The sequence below is a fragment of the Suncus etruscus genome, chromosome 11 (assembly GCF_024139225.1).
Source record: "Suncus etruscus isolate mSunEtr1 chromosome 11, mSunEtr1.pri.cur, whole genome shotgun sequence".
Taxonomy (NCBI): domain Eukaryota; kingdom Metazoa; phylum Chordata; class Mammalia; order Eulipotyphla; family Soricidae; genus Suncus; species Suncus etruscus.
The window spans coordinates 86,902,400-86,920,503 of record NC_064858.1 but is presented as its reverse complement, the minus strand read 5'-3'; the positions used below and the strand labels follow the sequence as shown (position 1 = coordinate 86,920,503).

The 18,104-nt window shown below is 55.6% G+C and overlaps 2 protein-coding genes across 5 annotated transcripts; both read right to left on the bottom strand.

Annotated features, from left to right (window-relative positions):
- Positions 1–1,402: 1,402 nt before the first annotated feature.
- ARHGEF25 (Rho guanine nucleotide exchange factor 25) lies at positions 1,403–12,332 on the bottom strand. 2 transcript variants are annotated; one of them, XM_049783073.1, is made up of 16 exons: positions 12,165–12,332; positions 11,778–11,883; positions 8,807–9,021; positions 8,589–8,684; positions 8,430–8,506; positions 7,122–7,188; positions 6,598–6,701; positions 6,080–6,149; positions 5,879–5,968; positions 5,073–5,165; positions 3,933–3,983; positions 3,433–3,510; positions 3,070–3,270; positions 2,793–2,973; positions 2,322–2,536; positions 1,403–1,854 (listed from the first exon to the last, which is right to left on the bottom strand). In XM_049783073.1, exons 1-16 carry the CDS (start codon positions 12,261–12,263, stop codon positions 1,744–1,746), a joined length of 1,854 nt encoding a protein of 617 aa, XP_049639030.1. In that variant the 5' UTR covers positions 12,264–12,332; the 3' UTR covers positions 1,403–1,743. The 2 variants fall into 2 exon arrangements, with proteins under 2 accessions (XP_049639030.1, XP_049639031.1); XM_049783074.1 differs by lacking the exons at positions 11,778–11,883; positions 12,165–12,332 and adding an exon at positions 9,963–10,084.
- A 356-nt stretch (positions 12,333–12,688) lies between these two features.
- On the bottom strand, positions 12,689–18,057 carry DTX3 (deltex E3 ubiquitin ligase 3). 3 transcript variants are annotated; one of them, XM_049783083.1, is made up of 6 exons: positions 17,889–18,057; positions 16,471–16,531; positions 16,034–16,110; positions 14,965–15,713; positions 13,708–13,925; positions 12,689–13,382 (listed from the first exon to the last, which is right to left on the bottom strand). In XM_049783083.1, coding segments are annotated over exons 3-6 (1,044 nt in total). In that variant the 5' UTR covers positions 16,035–16,110; positions 16,471–16,531; positions 17,889–18,057; the 3' UTR covers positions 12,689–13,306. The 3 variants fall into 3 exon arrangements, with proteins under 3 accessions (XP_049639040.1, XP_049639039.1, XP_049639038.1); XM_049783082.1 differs by lacking the exon at positions 12,689–13,382 and having other exon boundaries at positions 13,400–13,925; positions 17,885–18,057; XM_049783081.1 differs by lacking the exon at positions 12,689–13,382 and having other exon boundaries at positions 13,400–13,925.
- Between the last annotated feature and the right edge of the window lie 47 nt (positions 18,058–18,104).

The window sequence follows — 18,104 nt, the reverse complement described above, 5'->3', positions numbered from 1 at the left end:
TCAGTGAGGGTGGGTCTCCCCTCTTCAATTCCTCCTATTGTTCCCCTAGAAGTCTTATCTGGGCTGTACGTCCTGTCCCCCCTTAAGAGGTCCCTCCCCTCATTGTCAGCCAGGGGGACCTCAGGCCCCAGGGAGACTCCAGCTGCCTGTCACCCTCCCACCCCAGCAGTCTATTGTCTGCTGAGGAAGCCTGAGCCACGTGACCTGGCCCAGGGGACACCCAGACAAGGTGGACCCGGTGATGTCCACTGACCTAGGACAAGGCACCTGGTCCAGGAGCTCTGAACCTTTGGCTCTTTCTGTCCCAGAGGCAGTCGCAAAAGAGGGGAGGAGTGCAGCTGCCTCTGAAGATTCCCTTCCTGCTCCCTGTGGATATACCGTCTGACTTCCCAGAGAGCAGAACTAAGAAAGACTGAACCAGGAAGAGGTCATGACCCCCACGACCTTTTCCACCTTCCCACTGTCCTTGCTAGAACTTCAGGCTCCAAAGGAAAGGTATGTTGGCCACCAAGAAAGCTCTATGTTGGGAGGAAGAGGGAACCTGTACCTGCCCCTGGGGCTTTCCAGTGGGGTTCAGAACAGAGGCTAGAGGATGGAAGAAAGAGGACCAATGAAAGATCTTGGGACTAGGGTCCCAGTGATAGTACATGGGGAGGCTGTTTGCTTTGCACACGACTGACCTGGATTCAATCTCTGGCATCCTATATGGTTCCCTGAGCCTTTTGGAAGTGGTTCTTTTTTTTTTTTCTTTTGGGTCACACCCAGCAGTACTTAGGAATACTCCTGGCTCTATGCTCAGAAATCTCCCCTGGCAGACACAGGGGACCATATGGGATGCCAGGATTCGAATCACTGTTTATCCTGGATCAGCTGCTTGCAAGGCAAATGCCCTACCGCTGTGTTATCTCTTCAGCCCCTGGGAGTGGTTCCTGGATGCAGAGACATGAATATCCCCTGAGCCTCACAAAGTGTGACCCGTCTGCCCCCCAAAATGATCTTGGGGACAGCATGGAGGTAAGGCGTTTGCCTTGCATACAGAAGGTCGGTGGTTCGAATCTCGGCATCCCATATGGTCCCCCAAGCCTGCCAGGAGTGATTTCTGAGCACAGAGCCAGGAGTAACCCCTGAGTTTGGGTGTGACCCAAAAAACAAATAAAAATGATCTTGGGGTTTCCAAGTGGTCCTTCTCCCCAATCCCAGGTCTAGACTGTGATATGTTGTGACCACAGATTAAAGGCAGATAGTACTATTGTTTATCTCACACCAGCAGGTCTTTCTGTCTTTACCACCCCCTTCTCTGCAACACCACTCAATTGGAGTCCACTGCTCTCCTCCACCACCCCCCTATCCCAACTACCCATCATTGAGTCTGGCCTTCCCTTTGCCAAGACAGCAGCCTCAGTGATATAACAAAACCTTTATTCTCAGAAAACAGGGGTGGGGGAAAAAGAAAAGAAAAAAACAAGATCAAAAACAAAACCAATGATTTCTAGCTGACCCTTGCCCCAGCTTCTACCCCCATATATCCTCCTCTGGGGGTGACCTGTGATGCATGCATAGGGGTGGAAGCTGAAGGAACCCAAGTTCCTTGGGCAGAAAAAAGTTCTCTGAAGTCTAGTACCTTCCTCCCAGCTGACACTTGCCTACCCTGAGACACACCAGAGTGCCAGAAGGACTCTCTGGGCTGAGTTTGCTGGGGGGACAGAGTGGCTAAGTCAGCGCCTCCCTCCTGGCCTTCATCCATCACAGCTCATCTTCATCCAGCTTGGCAAGTCGGGCCTGACAGGGAGGAGTGTTTGGAAGTTGTGGAACTGGAGGAGACTCGGGAGGCATCTGGGGAATGTCACTGAGGGCCTGAAAAAAGACCCAAGTCAGAGGAGCAAAGGAAAAAATTCAGGAACATTTCCCACCCTCATAGAAACTCCCAAACACACCCCCATTCAAGTCTCCTACCAATTCTTTTCTATTTTTTCTTTGTTTTTAGTTCTTAGGTCATACCCGATGGTTCTCAGGAGTTACTTCTGACTCTGCTCAGAAAGCGCTCCTGACAGGCTCGGGGTGGGACGGCACCATATGGATGCCGGGATTTGAACCGGGGTCCTTCCTGTGTTGGCCACATGCAAGGCAAATGCCCTACCACTGTGCTATCACTCCAGCCCCTCCAACCCATTTCTTAGACCATCTGACCTTCACTTCTCCCAGACTTAAACTGGGTAATGAGGGACAAGGGTGAGGGCACAGGAAATAGGGGTGAAGAGACAGGAAGAAGAGGATGATTCTAGAACAAGAGGGGCCCTTCCCACTCTGACCCTTATTCCTACCTGTGTGTCTAGGGGCAGGGGGGTTCTGGCTACCTCCCCTTTGGGCAGCAGCAGCAGGGAGGGTAGAGAGCCGTTGATGGGCATGTGCATGCTGAGTTGGGCCCGGTCTCCAGGGCGAACTCTCCCAGGGCTCCCCACTCCAGCAGCCCCTCCTGGCCGGCCCAGGCTGTTGGTCTGGCTCTCCCTTCTCTGGTACTCAATGGGTGACTGCAATGCTGGGGCAGAGAGAGACAGGAGGAGGGTCAGAGCAGAGCAGACTTCAGACAGGCCCTGGGACTTTCCAAGGGGCGGCCAGCATAAGTGCAAATTGTTTGGAGCTGTCAGAGATTTTGAATCAACCAAATACAGAGCAAGTGGTGGAAATATGGGGTGAGGGGATGAAAAAGGGAGTAGTCTGAGCTGGAGGGCAGGATGGGCAGTGCGATCTGAGGGAGGTCAAGGGCTGTAGAGAAGGGTGGGAGAGAGCATCACCATTGAGAAAGTCCCTCTGGCTTTCCAGGATCTGTGCCACTTGTTTGATCCAGGCCTGACTGACAGCAGGGTCTGCAGTCTGGAGGACATAGCGCTGGATCCCGCCCTCTGGTCCTCTGGAGGTCAGGGCAAAGCGACAAGGATCACCTTGGAGGTTCCCCTCCAGTCCCAGGCAGCTCACCTGGAAGGGCAAATCGGAGCGTGCCCTCAGATCCTTCAGGTCCTCTCCCCAAAATTCCAAGAGCCAGACACCCCCCCCTCCGTGGCCCTTTCCTACCTTGATACTGTTCTTGTACACATATCCGGGCTGTGTGCCACCTCGAACACCCCCTCCCAGCACCTCACTGAAGATGACAATTTGCTCAAAGAGGAAAACACGCCTCTCTCGGCCCCGGGAAGAGAGCAATCCCCCAGCCTCTGGCTCCGTGACCCAAAATGTGTCTTGGCCCAAGAGCTTCCCCTGAGCTGTCAGTTTGCCCTAGAGACAAGGGGTAGTGACCAAGGGAAAGAAACAAATTTTAAAAAAGGGCAACTCTATTCTAACACCCACCTCCTCAGACCCCCAGAAACTACAGGGATCAGTTGATGGGGATCATTCCTCATGGAAGGGCTCAGGCTGAGGACACAGGGCCTGCCTTACCTCAAAACCCCGCAGTCTCCCCAGGCTCATCATGTCATTGCAGCGCTTGGGTACAAAGCACATGACCTCCACGGCTTGCTGGAAGCAGGCGGAGAAAAGCACTGTTAGTGTTGGAGAAATCTCTTCAACTGTGTTTCATGCCACACACACACACACACACACACACACACACACACACACACACACACACACACACTATATATATATTTATTATATATATATATTATATATATAATGATTTTTTGGTCACACCCCGAGACACTCAGTAACCACTCCAGGCTCTGCGCTCAGAAATTGGCCCTTGCAGGCTTGGGGGAATCATATGGGATACCGGGATTCAAACCACATCTGTCCTGGATCAGCTGCTTTTAAGGCAAACACCCTACCACTGTGCTATCTCTCCGGCCCCCTTCGTGCCACTATTAACCTCCCTCTAAAGACCAGACAACTCTAGCCCCACCAAGTAGACAATATGAGCTGGGAAATTGGGGGATTCTCACCTCGAGCTCTTCAGTGTCTCTGCCAGATCTGCTGTAATACTTGAGAAAATCCTACAAAGCAGGGAGGGTCAGGAAAGTTTTAAGACCACTTTTATTTATTTGTTTTTGATTTTTGTTGGTTTGGGGGCCACACCCAGCAGCACTCCGGACTTACTCCTGGCTCTGCACTCAGAAATCACTTCTGGCAGGCTCAGGGGACCATATGGGATGTCAGGGAATTGAACCCGGGTCATCTGCATGGAAGGCAAACACCCTACCTGCTGTACTATCACTTCAGCACCAAGACCACCTCTTTAAGGCTTTGTCATCTAACACACAGAGAAAGACTCCCCACAGAGGGCTGGGGAACAGCAAAGGGGTCTAGAGCAAGGCTAATTGTAAAGTCACAAGTTCAAATCCCCACGGATAATGACCCCCAAGGAGCAGACAACTCTGCTCTCTTATGATCCCCAGTATCGCCAGCGCCACAGCAATAAGATGTGGAAGCACCACAGTTAAGAAGTGCGCCCCCTGGTGGGCACTATGGCCAAAACTTCTGTAACTCAGAAACATTGGATGCATAAACACTGCTAGCCAAATTCATGTGTGAGGGATCCTAGTGATAGTACAGCCAGCAGGGCATTTGCCTGGTATGTGGCCTACCAGGGTTTGATCCCTGGCACCCGACATTGCCCCTCAAGCTCCACCAGGAGTAAGCCCTGAGCAATGCTGTGAGTGGCCAAAAAAACTTCCTGGGTACCATGATCAGAGTCAGGAATTTGTGCGGCCCTCCATCACTGCAATGACTTCAGTGACAATGAGGGATGAAGGGATGAGAGGGGAAGGTAAAACTGTCTTAGAAAGATCAGCATATGGTGTGAGAAACCTTAGGGAGACGAAGGAAGGGGATCTCTCCTCTTTACCAAGTGCCCCAGGGAACAGGTATTTCTTTTTGTTTTGTTTTGGTTTGGTTTTTGGTTTTTGGGTCAAACCCGGCTGTGCTCAGGGGTTCCCCCTGGCTGGCTCTACACTCAAAAATCACTCCTGGCAGGCACGGGGACCATATGGGAGGTCGGGATTCAAACCATCGTCCTTCTGCATGCAAGGTAAGTGCCCTACCTCCATGCTATCTCTCTGACCCCGGGAACAGGTATTTCTGACCTTGAGCAGTAGCTGGTATTTCATGATCCTCTGTACTGGTTTAATGAGGAGGTCGCTGAGCTGCAGGCGATGTCCTAACTGCTGCCGGAGCTCCTGGGGACAGAGACTGGGTGGTTATATTAGTCCGAGAAGCGGGTTCATGTTCATTTCTTTCTTGCTTGATTTTCCCCCCTTTCTTTCACTTATTATTTTTTAGTTTTGAGTTACACTCAGCTATGCTCAGGGCTTACTCCTGGTTTTGAGTTCAGGGCTGACTTCTAGTACGGCTCAGGGGAACCATTTGGGGTGCTGGGGAGTGAACCCAGGTTGATCTAATGAAGGTCAGCTATTTTTTGTTTGTTTGTTTGTTTTTGGTTTTGGATCACAGCTGGCATTGCTCAGGGGTTACTCCTGGCTCTACACTCAGAAATCACTCCTGGCAGGCTCCGGGACCACATGGGAGGCCGGGATTCGAACCACCATCCTTCTGCATACAAAGCAAATGCTCTACCTCCATGCTATCTCTTCAGCCCAAAGGTCAGCTGTTTTATCTCTCCAGTCCCCTTCTTTTCCAGGGGAGAGTGCTCTGTTTCAGGGCCTCAGCTGGTGGCACTCAGGGGCAACTCCCAGCTTATTGGTCAGAGGTCATTTCAGGCAGTGCTCAAGGGGACCATAGAGTGCTGGGGTTCAAATCTGAATGTCCAACATGCAAAGAAAACTTTCCTATGCTTTAAACTATCTCTAAATTATAAATAAATAGACTATCTCTCTGGTCCTATTATGCCAATTTCATTCCCGATCCCTGACACAGTACCTCAGTCACTGACCTCAAAGTAGCTGTCTCCAAATTCTGACACCACATGTTCAGACTTGGGCTTATTCTGACAATATACCACATACATATGCAGTCGTCTCTCCTGTGTAAGAAAGGGGTCCATTTTCAGGGATGCTTACCTGTGGATGAGAAGGGAAAGCCCAGACACATCCTGAGACCCTCCCCTCCTAGATTCCACCCTCCCAAGCCTCACATGTTTGATGAAGAGCTGTGCCAACCAATCAGGATCATCCAAACACTGCTGAAGTTCTTGAAGAAAGTAGCTGGAAGCATTGGGAAAAAAAAAAAAAAAGGCAGGTCAGCTATCCTATCCCACCCTCCAATTTAGAGCTCTCTGCCCTAGTGGAGGCACCCCAAGAAACTTTGCCAACCATTCCTCAGGCAACAGTAGGTAGAAAGAGACAATCAGGGGGCCCGAAGAGATAGCATAGCGGCGTTTGCCTTGCAAGCAGCCAATCCAGGACCAAAGGTGGTTGGTTCGAATCCCGGTGTCCCATATGGTCCCCCATGCCTGCCAGGAGCTATTTCTGAGCAGACAGCCAGGAGTAACCCCTGAGCACCGCCGGGTGTGGCCAAAAAAAAAAAAAAAAAGAAAAGAAAAGAAAAGAAAGAAAGAAAGAAAGAAAGAAAGAAAGAAAGAAAGAAAGAAAGAGAAAGAAAGAGACAATCAGCTCTACATCCACCTGCCACCCCAGAAACCCCATCACTCACTCTCGATGCCATTCGTAGATTTGCTGGATATTCCCAAACACAATCCTGTCCCGGCCTCGAAGACTATCAGGCACTCCCTGAGCAGCCATGGTGGCCATATAACCCTGAGGAAAGATGGGGTGGGGGGGAATGTCAGGAGAACAATACCTTGTGGAATCAGCTTCACAAAGGAGCCATGCATAGGCCATGACCAAAAATAAACAAACAAAAACATGACAAAAATGTGATGATTGGGGTCTGTAGTAATCGGACAGCAGACAGGGCATTTGCAGCCAACCTTGATTTGATCCTTGGTATCTCATGTTAGTTTTGCCCCCAAACAAACAAACAAACAAACAAACAAAAGACTTATTTAGAAAAGATTTTAAGGATTATCTTTTCTGTATTTGATATTCTACTTTCATTTATGTAATTTTTAAAATTCCTTCTTCTGGCACATTAGAAGCACAGCTCACAGAGCAAGCGTACATCAAGGCTTTTCCTAAAAGGGCTGAGTCAGGATGGGAAAAAAGAAAGGAAGCTACCTCCACAATCTGCCCCAAGTCCTCCACATACATTTTCTCTGTCTCTACCAGTTCACTCAGGACATACCTAGGAAGAAAGCAGAATTCCACCTTGGGTTACTTATTTATTTATTTATTTATTTTGATTTGTGAGCCACACCCAGCAACACTCAGGGGTTACTCCTAGCTCTGAGCTCAGAAATCCCTCCTGGCAGGTTCGGACTATATGGGATGCCAGGAATCGAACCCAGGATCTGTCCTGGATCTGCTGCATTCAAGGCAAACACACTACTGCTGTACTATCTCTCCCCCCTTCCACAGAATTCCACTTTGGTTTTAGCCAATTTCTCCCTCTAAGATAAAAGCTTCTTTTTTTTTTTTTCCTCTTTTTTTATTAGGGAGGGAGGGAAGAAGGGAGGGAAAGGTAGGGGGGAATGAAGGAAGGAAGGAAAGAAGGAAGAAAGGAAGACAGGAAGAAAGGGAGGGAGGAAGGGAGGGAGAGAGGGAAGGAAACAAGGAAGGGAAAAAGGAAGGAAGGAAGGAAGGAAGGAAGGAAGGAAGGAAGGAAGGAAGGAAGGAAGGAAGGAAGGAAGGAAGGAAGGAAGGAAGGAAGGAAAGGAGGGAAGGGAGGGAGGGAAGGGAGGGAGGGAGGAAGGGAGAGAAGGAGGAAAGGAAAGAAGGAAGGAAGGAAGGAAAGAAAGGAGGGAAGGGAGGGAAGGAAAGAAGGGAGGAAGGGAGAGAAGGAGGAAAGGAAGGAAGGAAGGAAGGAAGGAAGGAAGGAAGGAAGGAAGGAAGGAAGGAAGGAAGGAAGGAAGGAAGGAAGGAAAGAAAGAAGGGAGGGAAGAAAGGGAGGGAGGGAGAAAGGGAAGGAAGGAAGAAAAGAAAGGGAGGGGTGGAAGGAAGGAAAGAAGGGAGGGAGTGAAGGAAGGAAGGGAAGGAGGGAGAAAAGGAAGGGAGGGAGGGAGGGAGAAAGGAAGGAAAGAAGGAAGGGAGGAAGGGAGGGAGGGAAAGAAAGGGAGGGAGGAAAGAAAGGGAAGGAGGGAGGGAGGGAAAGAAAGGAAGGAAGGGAGGGAGGGAAGGAAGGAAGGAAGGAGGGAGGGAGGGAGGGAGGGAGGGAGGGAAGGAAGGAAGGAAGGAAGGAAGGAAGGAAGGAAGGAAGGAAGGAAGGAAGGAAGGAAGGAAGGAAGGAAGGAAGGAAGAAACAGATAAAAGCTTCTTTGTTACCATAGTCAATCTGGGAGGAAATTCCATGTCTTAAGTCTAAAATGAGAGGGGCACTGCAGGAGCGGGGTCAGGAGATGGGGCAATGTGGGGTGTGTGGCTACTTACATACTCCTCTCCAGAGCTGCCTTCTTCTGTTCCTCCTCATTTTCTGGAGCTTGCGACAATGTCTCCTCCTCAGGTGGCTGGAAGGAATGAATGAACATTCTAGAATAAACAAGTGGATACCTCCCACAGACCTCTCACAGCATTCTCAAGGACCCTTACCTGCTTCGGAACTGTGGGCCCCTCTAACAATGTGGTCAGCAAGGTCAGCTCCGGCAGTTCCTCTCCGGTCGCTAAAGTGGGTTCCAGCATCCAGGTCTGGAGTTCAGAGGTCAAGGACCAGAAGTTAGGGACAGAAGGTGCATCTCCCCATTGGCCAGAGGACTTGGCCGGACCTCTCCCAGAATCTTCAGCAAGGTCCCACATGCTTCTGTTCTCACCTCATGTGGTCCAGTCTGGCCACAGTCTGCTTGAGCTTCTATACTGAGACAATGTTTGGAATGATCCAACCATCTCCTAAGGCCACTGACTGACCCTGGGGGGCCCGGGGAACAAGGGCCAGAGCTGAGACCAGAGCTGGGGCCAGAGGGGGCAGGCAGCCCGGAGGCAGCAGAAGCCGAGATACTTCCTTCACTGCCAGCAATGGAATAAGATTCTAAAAAGCAGAGAGAGGACAGGGGTTCAGGTACAGTTCCAGTTCCAGATTCAGAACCCCCAAAAATCCCCACAGCCCCACAGCCCTCTCTCAGTGTGTCTTGGCTTTTGATGCTCAGCCCAGATCTTCCTGGATTTACGTTCAATCCGGCCAGCCCCATTTAAGTTGTTCACGACAGCAAATTTCACCAGGACACCTGGCTCCCCAAGCCATGTGGAACCCCCAGCTACATGTGGGGGTTCCCCCAAACCTTGAACATGGCACAGATATGGAGGTGGGGGCAGCCATCTGGGAAGATGCTAGAAACTGGGGGTGGCCATCTGCTCTCCTGCAACCCTCCCCTTTCCAATGGGTACAGACCATTCTCCGAGGAAGAGGGGGGAGCAAAGAGCCCAGTTGCCACCCCCAGACCCTTCCTCCACTAATTGCAATCATCACTTTTAAATGTTTCTGCTGTCCCCCCTACCCACAGCACGCACAAACCCCAACAGAGGGGTGCCAATGAGGAATGCTCCTCGGGGCTCTCTCCAGCTGTGTGGGAACCTCTGGCAGACCCCCTCATCCCTTCATGCCTCGGTCCCTCTTCGGATCTGAAGTCGATCTGGGCCGGAGCTGAGGGCCGAAAATAGGCTCAGAGCCAGGAGGTCTTTCCCCATACTCAGTTGAGGAATCCCTCGCCACCCTCGCCCCTTCCCCAATTGCCTTAAGTTGAACTGAGAGCAACTGGGGGGCAGAGAAGCCGTTCTAGAGGTAGAGCAAGCCCATGAAGTCCCTTTCCAGGAAAATGCAGAGAGGGTCCGGTCCCCAAGCCCTAAAGCCCTAACTAACCCAGGGCCAGCGCCATCCATCATCCACCCATCTATCCATCCATCCAAGGTCTTGTTCCCCAGCCCGACCCCCCCCAAAACACTTCGAGCCTTCCCTGGCGACCTCGCACTCACCACGTCCCCCCCGGACGAAGCAGCAACCGCATTTGGCCAGCACTTTGCGGATCACATGGGGACAGGCACAGCGACCCCCTTTGTGCCCCCCCCGCATGGCGCCCGGGGCCCCCCGCGCCCCCCACCCGGGCCGGCCATGCAGGGGGGGTCACGGGGGGCGGGGCGGGGCGCGCACCCCCGTTCCCTCCTACCCTGGGCCAGGCTGGGGGCGGAGGGGCGGGAGGGGGCCCCTGGGGGGCTTCCAGGGGGAGGCGGACGTCGGGGCTGCGGGGAATCGGGGGGCGCAGAGAGGGATGGCGTGGGGGGCCGGGTCGGGGTGCGGCAGCCGCTCCAGCGCCGGCTGCGGCCTCTCGGCTCGGCCCGGCTCTGCTCGGTTCGGTTCGGTGGCTCTAGGCCCGGGCCGGGGCCGGGAGCAAGCGGGGGGCCGAGTCCCCGAGCCTGGGGCGCCCAGCGCGCGGGTCCGGGCGGTGCGGCAAGCGGAATAACAGGCCGGGCCTCGGAGCCGCGGCGGGGAGGGGCATCTGCAGCCCAGCTCCGCCCTCCCCGCCTCTCCCCTGCCCTGCCCTCCCCTCCCCGCCGGCCCCCCTGCAGCCCCAGCCGGGTTCCCGCCCCAGCCCCCCTCTCCCAGGCTCCACCACGTTCCCACTCCACGTCCCCAGCGCCTCCGCCCTGCGCGCCGGCCGGGCGCCCCGCACCCCTCCGCACCCCGGGATGCGGAGCTAGGGGTGGGGGTCGGGCCTGCCAGTGGGGTATGCACCTGGGGGCGCCCCACTACTGAAATCAAGAGCCCAGGCGGGGTCAGGCCTGGCAGTGGGGTGTGCCCGCGCGCTCCATTTCTGCAATTAAGGGCCCGGGAGTGTCAGGCCTACCAGTGGGGTATGCATGGGCACCCCCCACTTCTGCAGTCAAGGACCCGGGCGAGGCGGATCGGTCAGTGGGGTATGCACTGGACACCCCACTTCAGCAAATTAAGGGCCTGGGAGGGTCAGGCCAGCCGGTGGGGTTTGCACCCCTGCGCCCCTCATCTCTGCAGTCAAGGGCCGAGGTGGGAGGGGCCTCCAGTGGGGTACGCACCGGGGCGCCCCCACTTCTAAAATCAAGAGTTTGGGGTCGGGTCTGTCCGTGGGTGTGCATCAGGACGCCCCTCCATTTCTGCAGTCAAAGGCCCGGTTGGGGCAGATCTATCAGTGGGGTATGCATAGGGGCGCCCCCACTTCTGCAATAAAGAAGCCCAGATAGGGTCATGCCTATCAGTGGGGTGTGCGCCGGGCTCCCCTCGCTTCTGTGTCTCTGGCCTGCCAGTGGGGTATGCACGGGCGCCCCCATTTCTGTGATTAGGAGCCCGGGAGGGGGTCGGGGCAAGAGCCAGTGGGGCATGAGCAACATGTGCTGAGGCTTGGGGTCGCCTCTAGACTTGACTTGCAGGGGTGCATAAGGCGCCCCAGGGGGTATGCATTTGAGGCACCCCAGGGGGGTGTGCACTTGGGGTCCTGGGAAGGGCACACCCAGCCCAGGTGCCGCCTCCCTTTGCCGGACCCTTCTTCCCCGCAGGCCCCGGGGCTCCGGCTGCAGCAATTCGCCAATTAAGGCGACGTCCCGGAGCGCAGCTGGCGAGGGGCCAGGGGTGGGGCCAGGGCCAGGGACACCCCGCCTGCGCCTACGGGCCCGGTCGGGGGGCACGTGCGGGTCTCCGGGACTTAACGGGCCTCGGACGCATGCAAATGAGCTGCTAATGAGGGCTGTCCCCTTCGGAACTGTCACCATCCCGGTCCTCAGAATGGCAAGCGTGCCCCATCCCTAACCCCGACTTCTTACCGTGCAGCGGAGGAGCCTCGCGTTCGCGTGGCCCTCTCTGGTCCCCCTCGGGACAATCAGACCCGGGCTCTGTGCCCCCCGGCCCTAGGGGGCTTCTCTTCGGAGCCTGCGGGGACAGAAGGTCCGTGAGGAACCTGCCCTGCACCCCCGCCACGACCCCCGCCCGCCGCCGGGTCTCCCCGCTGTCAAAAATGCGCCACGGGCCAAGGGGGTCCCCGGGAAGGGCTGGAGGGCGCGGTTGGTTGGCTCTGAACAGGAGGAAACTGCTGGACCCCAACCATTGCCCCGCGGAAAGTCCTTTTTGAGGATCAATGGAGTGGTGGGGGTGTAACCCTTCAGGATCTTCTTAATGCCCCCCATATACCCCCCCCCGTTCCCCTTTCTTACCCCCTCCTGCCCGGGCAGGGCGCATGCGCGCAGCATGCCCCCCATGACCCCCAGTATCCGGTCAGTGCGGCCAGGGCCGGGGCGGTCCGGGGGCTTCATGCTGGACCCCTACCCTAGCCTACCCCGCTCCAAGATTCGGGGATCCAGGGGGCACGGAAGCTGGGGGGCTCCGAGGCCTGCGTGCGTTCCGGGGAGTTGCTGCTGTGGAATCCGCCCCCCAGCCCGACTCCGCCCTCAATCCCACCCCAGCCAAACTTCTCCACTGGGCTGGGGTTGTTCCTTAAACTTCAGCTGCACAACAAACAAAGCCCCAACTAATTCCCCATCCTAACTTGGAGGCCAGGATGAAGCCTGCCAGCCTGCTTGTATTTTTAGGGTACCACCCGCTATGTACATGGCATTCCCCCCAGGCAGCAGCTTGGGGGGGGTGTTCGCAGGGATTTCCCCCAGCATGGTCCCCTCCCTTCACTCCCCCACTCCCCCCTCCAGCCCTCCACACAACAGAAAGGGTGTGGCAGAGAGAGTTGCATATTTTACTTTATTTTTATTAAATTAAAAGCTACAGTCTGGCGGAGATTCCAGAACAGGGTAAGGAGGAGGCTCGTCGAGGGGGCAGGGAAGAGCGGGAGAAAGACAGAGACTTGACAGAGACAGAGACACAGGAAGGGCGAGGACAAGGGAAAAAAGGGGGACTTGTTTCTGAGGGAGACACAGGGCAGCTCCAAGGAGGGGTGGGGTGGGACTCACAGCCCCACTCCTGTTGCCCTGCCCTGCGGTTCAGCCAGAGCAGAATGGGAGGAAAGGGTGCAGGACCCCCCCACTCCCCGCCCGATGCTCTCAGCTAAGTCACTGGAGCTTATAGCACATACCAGAAGCTGAGGGCAGTGGAGGGAATATGTACACAGGAGGAGGGGCCGGAGCCGGGACATCAGCCCTGCCAGAAGGGAGCGGCTCACAGAGCACTGAAACACTAGGCCTGTGGGGGACAGGGCCTGTCCCCTCCACCTTAGGACTCCCTCCCTGGTCAGTCCGGTCCCCTGCGAGGGTGGTGTGGGGGGCCGAGGGAGAGGAGAGGACAGAGGTTCCCGCTGGATCCTAGTGGAGAAGTGCCAGGGCTGCGACAGAGTAGTGGGGGGGGCCCTTCAGTCGTCCGTGATACCCTTGGCTCTCAGCTCCTCCTGCACCCGAGTCAGGTAGGTGGGATCCGGGTACCCAAACCTAGCAGCAAAGAGAAATGAGAATCAGGTGAGCTGTCTCGGGCCCACTCGGGTCTCCCCCATTCTGGATGCCCACCCCCTTCACCTTTCCATGGGGTTAGGGAAACATAAGAGAATTATTAAGCCCAGTTCTGCTTATTCGTGTTGAATAATCAGGGGCCAGTGGGCCGAATGGAGGAGAAATTGGGAGGCGAGAGATGGTGGGTGGGTGGTCCTCTCCCCAATGGGAGGCATGGGGCAGGGGCTCTATGCAGTTCCTTGGGTGGGAAGGGAGAGTCGTGGTAGGAATCAGGAGCCAAGGGCAGGAAAATGAAGGAGAGTCGCACAGTTGAGGTCCCCCTGTGCAGCTGGTCTTGTGGTGGATGTCATTCCAAGTGATGACATTCGGTCTCCCTGTGGTCATGGAGGTGCCAATAGTGAAGGTGAGCCGCTGGTCAAATGCCTTCCGGAACAGGGTCAGCACCTTGTTGCCCTCGGGGCAGTCTGGGAGGTAGGCCACCCGTGTGGTGCCAGGGTACCGAACTCCTGGGTTCGGGTGTTCAGCCTGGGGGGGAGGAAAGCAGGGTGGGCAGTGAGCCTGGGAGGACAGGCAGCTTCATTCTGGCTAATCTACCCACAGCTCACGCTGACTGGGCAGTGACAGGAGAAAGGCCTCCCAGGAAGCAGAGACAGGAAAGCCTGGGTCCAGGAACCTCTTCCTAGACGAAATCATTATTGCTAAGAGATTCTTTCTGCTGTCTCCATCCCTCAAGTCTCAATGGAGCAAATGGATTCTCTAAAGTGATGGCAGGTTCTTACTCTCTATCTAATGCAGTAGAAATGGGAAGATGGAGAATCATTTTTCTTGCAGCATTTTCTCTTCCACTTAGAAATATCCCCAATGCTTCTTCCATTGTCTAACCTGTTCTACTTCTCTATCACTCTTCCTCAGATGTCCTCACTCTGCCACAGAAAGGACTGGAAATGGAAATGAAGTTTTGTAGAGGGTGTGGGAGGGTGGACCATACTTGGTGATGCTCAGAACCTACTCCTAACTCTACTCCTGCTCTGAATTCAGGGGCCACTCAAGGGGACCATATATAGTGTCCAGAACCCAACTGGGAGAAGTACATGCCAGGCAAGTATCTCACCTTCCTGTACTATCTCTCCCTCCCCAACAATTACTCTTTGCCAAGCAGAAAAACAACTGTAGGCCCTTGCCCACTCCTGTTTTCTCCTTCTGCAGTCAGGCAGACTTTGCTCTTTGCTAAATCCAGAACAAAACAACACAAGGATCTGGTCCACTCCAGCTATGCAAAGCCACCCACCAAGCCCTCACCTCTACATAATGCCCCTCAGTCAAAAAGAGCTGGCAGCATCTTGAGGATATCAGGGCACCAGCCCTCAGTTCCTTTCTCTTGAACCTGATTTCCCTGTGACTTGGGATTTGTTTAGTTTGTCTCCCCATTTCAGTGCTTGAGAAGGAAGGGATCCTGGGAGATTGCAAGGTCTCCCCTCTACCACATATACTCATTCGCGCAACCACTTGTCCCAGCTCTGGAGGGAAACTCAGAGGAAGCCACAGGGTAAAGGCAGTCTCTTACCCCTTGAACGCCGGGCGGGAAGACATACTGGATGACGATGGTGCCATACTTCTCGTAGCTGGGCAGTAGGAGGGTGGCGTCCTTAGAGACCAGCATCCGCCCATTCTGGGGCTGGTTCCCCACCAGCTGCCCGTAGAAGCGACCACACATGGGACAGGCCTTCTTCACCTGCAGGGCCCGAGTGATGCAACCCTCGCAGAATGAGTGGCGGCACTTCTCCAGGGTCTTGGCGTTCTGAATCTCCCCCAGACAGATGGGGCAGGTGCGCTCGGGCTCTTCAGGCTCCTCCCGAAGGCGGGGAGGTAAGGGAGGAGGTAGGGGAGGCGGAGGAGGGGGGAGTCCCCGGGCCCCAGGGGGCAGAAGTGGCGCTGCTCGAAGAGGAGGTGGGCCTGGACGGTGCAGCTCGGGGTGCTCTCCTCCACCCCCCAAAGCCAGGCACCCCATCAGCTCCCCCTGCCTCTGAGCTTTCTTCAGCTCTTTTTCTGCCTCTTTCAGCAGCCCCTTGAGAGCTTTTCGGGCCAGATAGAGCCCATTGGGAGCTGCTGGGGGTGGGCCCTGGGGGGAGAGCTGGAGCACATAGATGTCCGAAGTCTCGCCATCTATGAGGATGGACACATGGTGCTCCTCCCGAAGTCGGGCCAGCCGGGCTGGGGTCTCCTTGCTCAGGAAGTCCCATACAGGCTTGGAGACAGTCACCTTGTTCTTGCAGGTGCCTCCACAGGCTGCCATTCTGGACAGGACGAACGACACTGCCCCCAGGGTAAAGAGGATTCAGGGTGTGGGGTCCCCATTTGACAAATAACAGTGCCTCCTACTTCCAGTTCCTTTTCAACCCTCTCTTCCCTCTACTCTTTCAATGTCCACCCAACCTCAATCTCCTCTTAGCTCTCAAACCAGCACTCAGAAGCGCAAGACAGTTTCTCTCACTTTATTGTTAGCATCTCAGGCAAGCATCAATCTGGATTCAACACCCCCCCCCAAGATCACAAGAAACAACCCACCCCTCCCTGCTTCTGGGTGAAAATGCCCTTTAATAGAGAGGGACTTTTGGACCCTCTTTTTTGCTCACTTTGATCCTGAAGAGCTTAGAATTGGCATGCAGGCTCTCTCTCTGTGTCCTTGCTCCTTACTTGTATGAGGTGTGACCTGGAGAATGGGAAAGAAAGGAGAGGGGAAAATGAAAAACTGCTTGTTCCATTCCTACTTGTCCCCACCAGCAGCCCCACAGCTGAGAAACTTAGATGTAAATTATTAGAATGGGATTACCTGGGACATGGAAGAGAAAAAAGCAATTTGTTTATCTGTTGGGGGAAAGGCACCCACTGAGTGCATGGGGCAATAAAACTCTCTTGAGGAAAAGAAGTCATTCCAGGTTTTATGCAGGGACCATGTGGTGCCAGGGATCAAACCTTCACCTCCCATATGCCAAGCATTGCTTAGTCATTGAGCGCCCCATTTGGCCCAAGGAACCCAATTTAAGTGAAGTTCCCCTTGGGAAGCAGATACCTTGAAAGCCCATGGGTGGTGACAGCAGCAGCAATCTACTTGCCCACGCAGCTGGCCATTACTGGGGGGGAAAAGTGGGGGGAGGGAAAGACTTAAGACAGCAAGGGTTACCATTTCCCCCATCCGGCTGAGAAACCAAACTTTTTTCCTCTCTCTGGTCTCCTTCACCAGAAGATTCTATCCTGTCCCCCAAGCTGCTAAGGAAGGAACTTCCACATGCTAACTTTTCTTCTTTTCCTTCCCCAGCTGTGACCCCCGAGAAAGCCCTGGAGCAAGGAGAAGTGAGGAAGGGGCAGGCTGGCACAGGGCAGGTTTTGCTGCCTCCCGCAGAGCCCACAGACCAGAAACATCGTCTGTGCTCAGAACACCTCACCCTGCTCCACATGTCCATACAATCCAGCCTCTACACGAGGGAGCGCTGGCTCACACAGTCCTTGGCCGAAGCCTGCCTGTCTGGGATGCCCAGAAAGTGGCAGCAACCTCTGCAATGAGCAAGTTCTCACTGTCACCTTTGCAACCCAGCACCGGGCAAGACTGGCAGCAACCTGGGAGCCTTCTAGGAGGGGAGGGGATGGGATGGGGCTCGATGGGGGGGTCCGGCTGGAGGGGCCCTGACCATCCTATCCTGTCCCCTGACTCTGGGCCTGGCTCACTGAGCCAGCAAGCTCCATCCAAACCACCTCCAGACGTAGGAGGCTCAGAGAGGAAGAGGGGGGCCATTAGGATGACCTCAATTCTTTCATCTGAAGGGGAGCTGCACTCCCGGGGTGCTTCCATGACAGTCCTCTCTATGCCAGGAGCACCTGGCCATTCGGAAGGTGAATCTATCTGCAAGCCTCGGGGTGCATCCCGGGTGGCACGACCCCTCCCCATCGAAGGCCTCCCAGGACCCCGCGGTGTAGCTCCAAGTCCTGTTGGCACTGCCAAGGGGAGGCGGGGCGCCAGCCTAGATTGGGTCTCCAATTCCTCTGGGGCAGCCCAGGCCGGCCAGGGCTCCGGGACAGTCTGTCCCTGGAGATAGAGGCCTGAGCTGGCCCTGCTGGAGTGGGGGTGCAGGGTCCCTCCTGGGGAGGGGGTGCATCAACCAAAAGACAACGCCACCCCTCCCCCACGACCTGCCAGGCTCGACCCGGCACCGACACCCCCTCATCTCCCTTTTCCCGAGCCCCCCCAAGCCCACCGCTGGTTGGAGGGGTGCATGGACCGACCACAGTCCCCAAGATCCCCCCAACCCCCAGAGGGAGGCCGCGCGGCTGGAGGAGGATGACAGCTGATCGGCCAGGCTGGGGAGGGGTCCCCAGGGCCGAGCACGGGAGAAGAAAGGCGAGGAGGGGGTGCAGGTGTCGGGGGGGACCGGGGGGTGCAAGTGAGGCCTGGGGGGGCGCGCGGTGGGTGTGGGGGGCCCCGGGCTCACCTACCTCTCATCAGCGCCGCCATTGCCGGTCACATGACTGAGGCTGTTACTGGGATGACGGTCTGGGCCTTAGCAACAAGGGAGGGGGACACCCCAATGGGGGGCGGCTATCGGGGTGCGGGCGGACCCGGAGAGATGGGATGGGGAGGCCGCGCCCCTTCCCCTCGCGCCCCGATCGCCGCCGTTGCCTTTGACCCCCTCGGAGCACGACCCCCTCTTT

What these genes read in the sequence shown, in the direction of transcription:
- ARHGEF25 (XM_049783073.1), bottom strand. Translation starts at nt 12,263, where the DNA reads ATGAAGCCCCCGGACCGCCCCGGCCCTGGCCGCACTGACCGGATACTG. An exon ending in CGAGGCTCCTCCGCTGCACG is followed by an intron (nt 9,022 to 11,777) that starts GTAAGAAGTCGG and finishes TCTGCTTTTTAG; the next exon opens with AATCTTATTCCATTGCTGGC. An exon ending in GGAGACTGCGGGGTTTTGAG is followed by an intron (nt 3,271 to 3,432) that starts GTAAGGCAGGCC and finishes CCTTGTCTCTAG; the next exon opens with GGCAAACTGACAGCTCAGGG.
- DTX3 (XM_049783082.1), bottom strand. An exon ending in TCCCGCCCGGCGTTCAAGGG is followed by an intron (nt 13,926 to 14,964) that starts GTAAGAGACTGC and finishes CCTCCCCCCCAG; the next exon opens with GCTGAACACCCGAACCCAGG.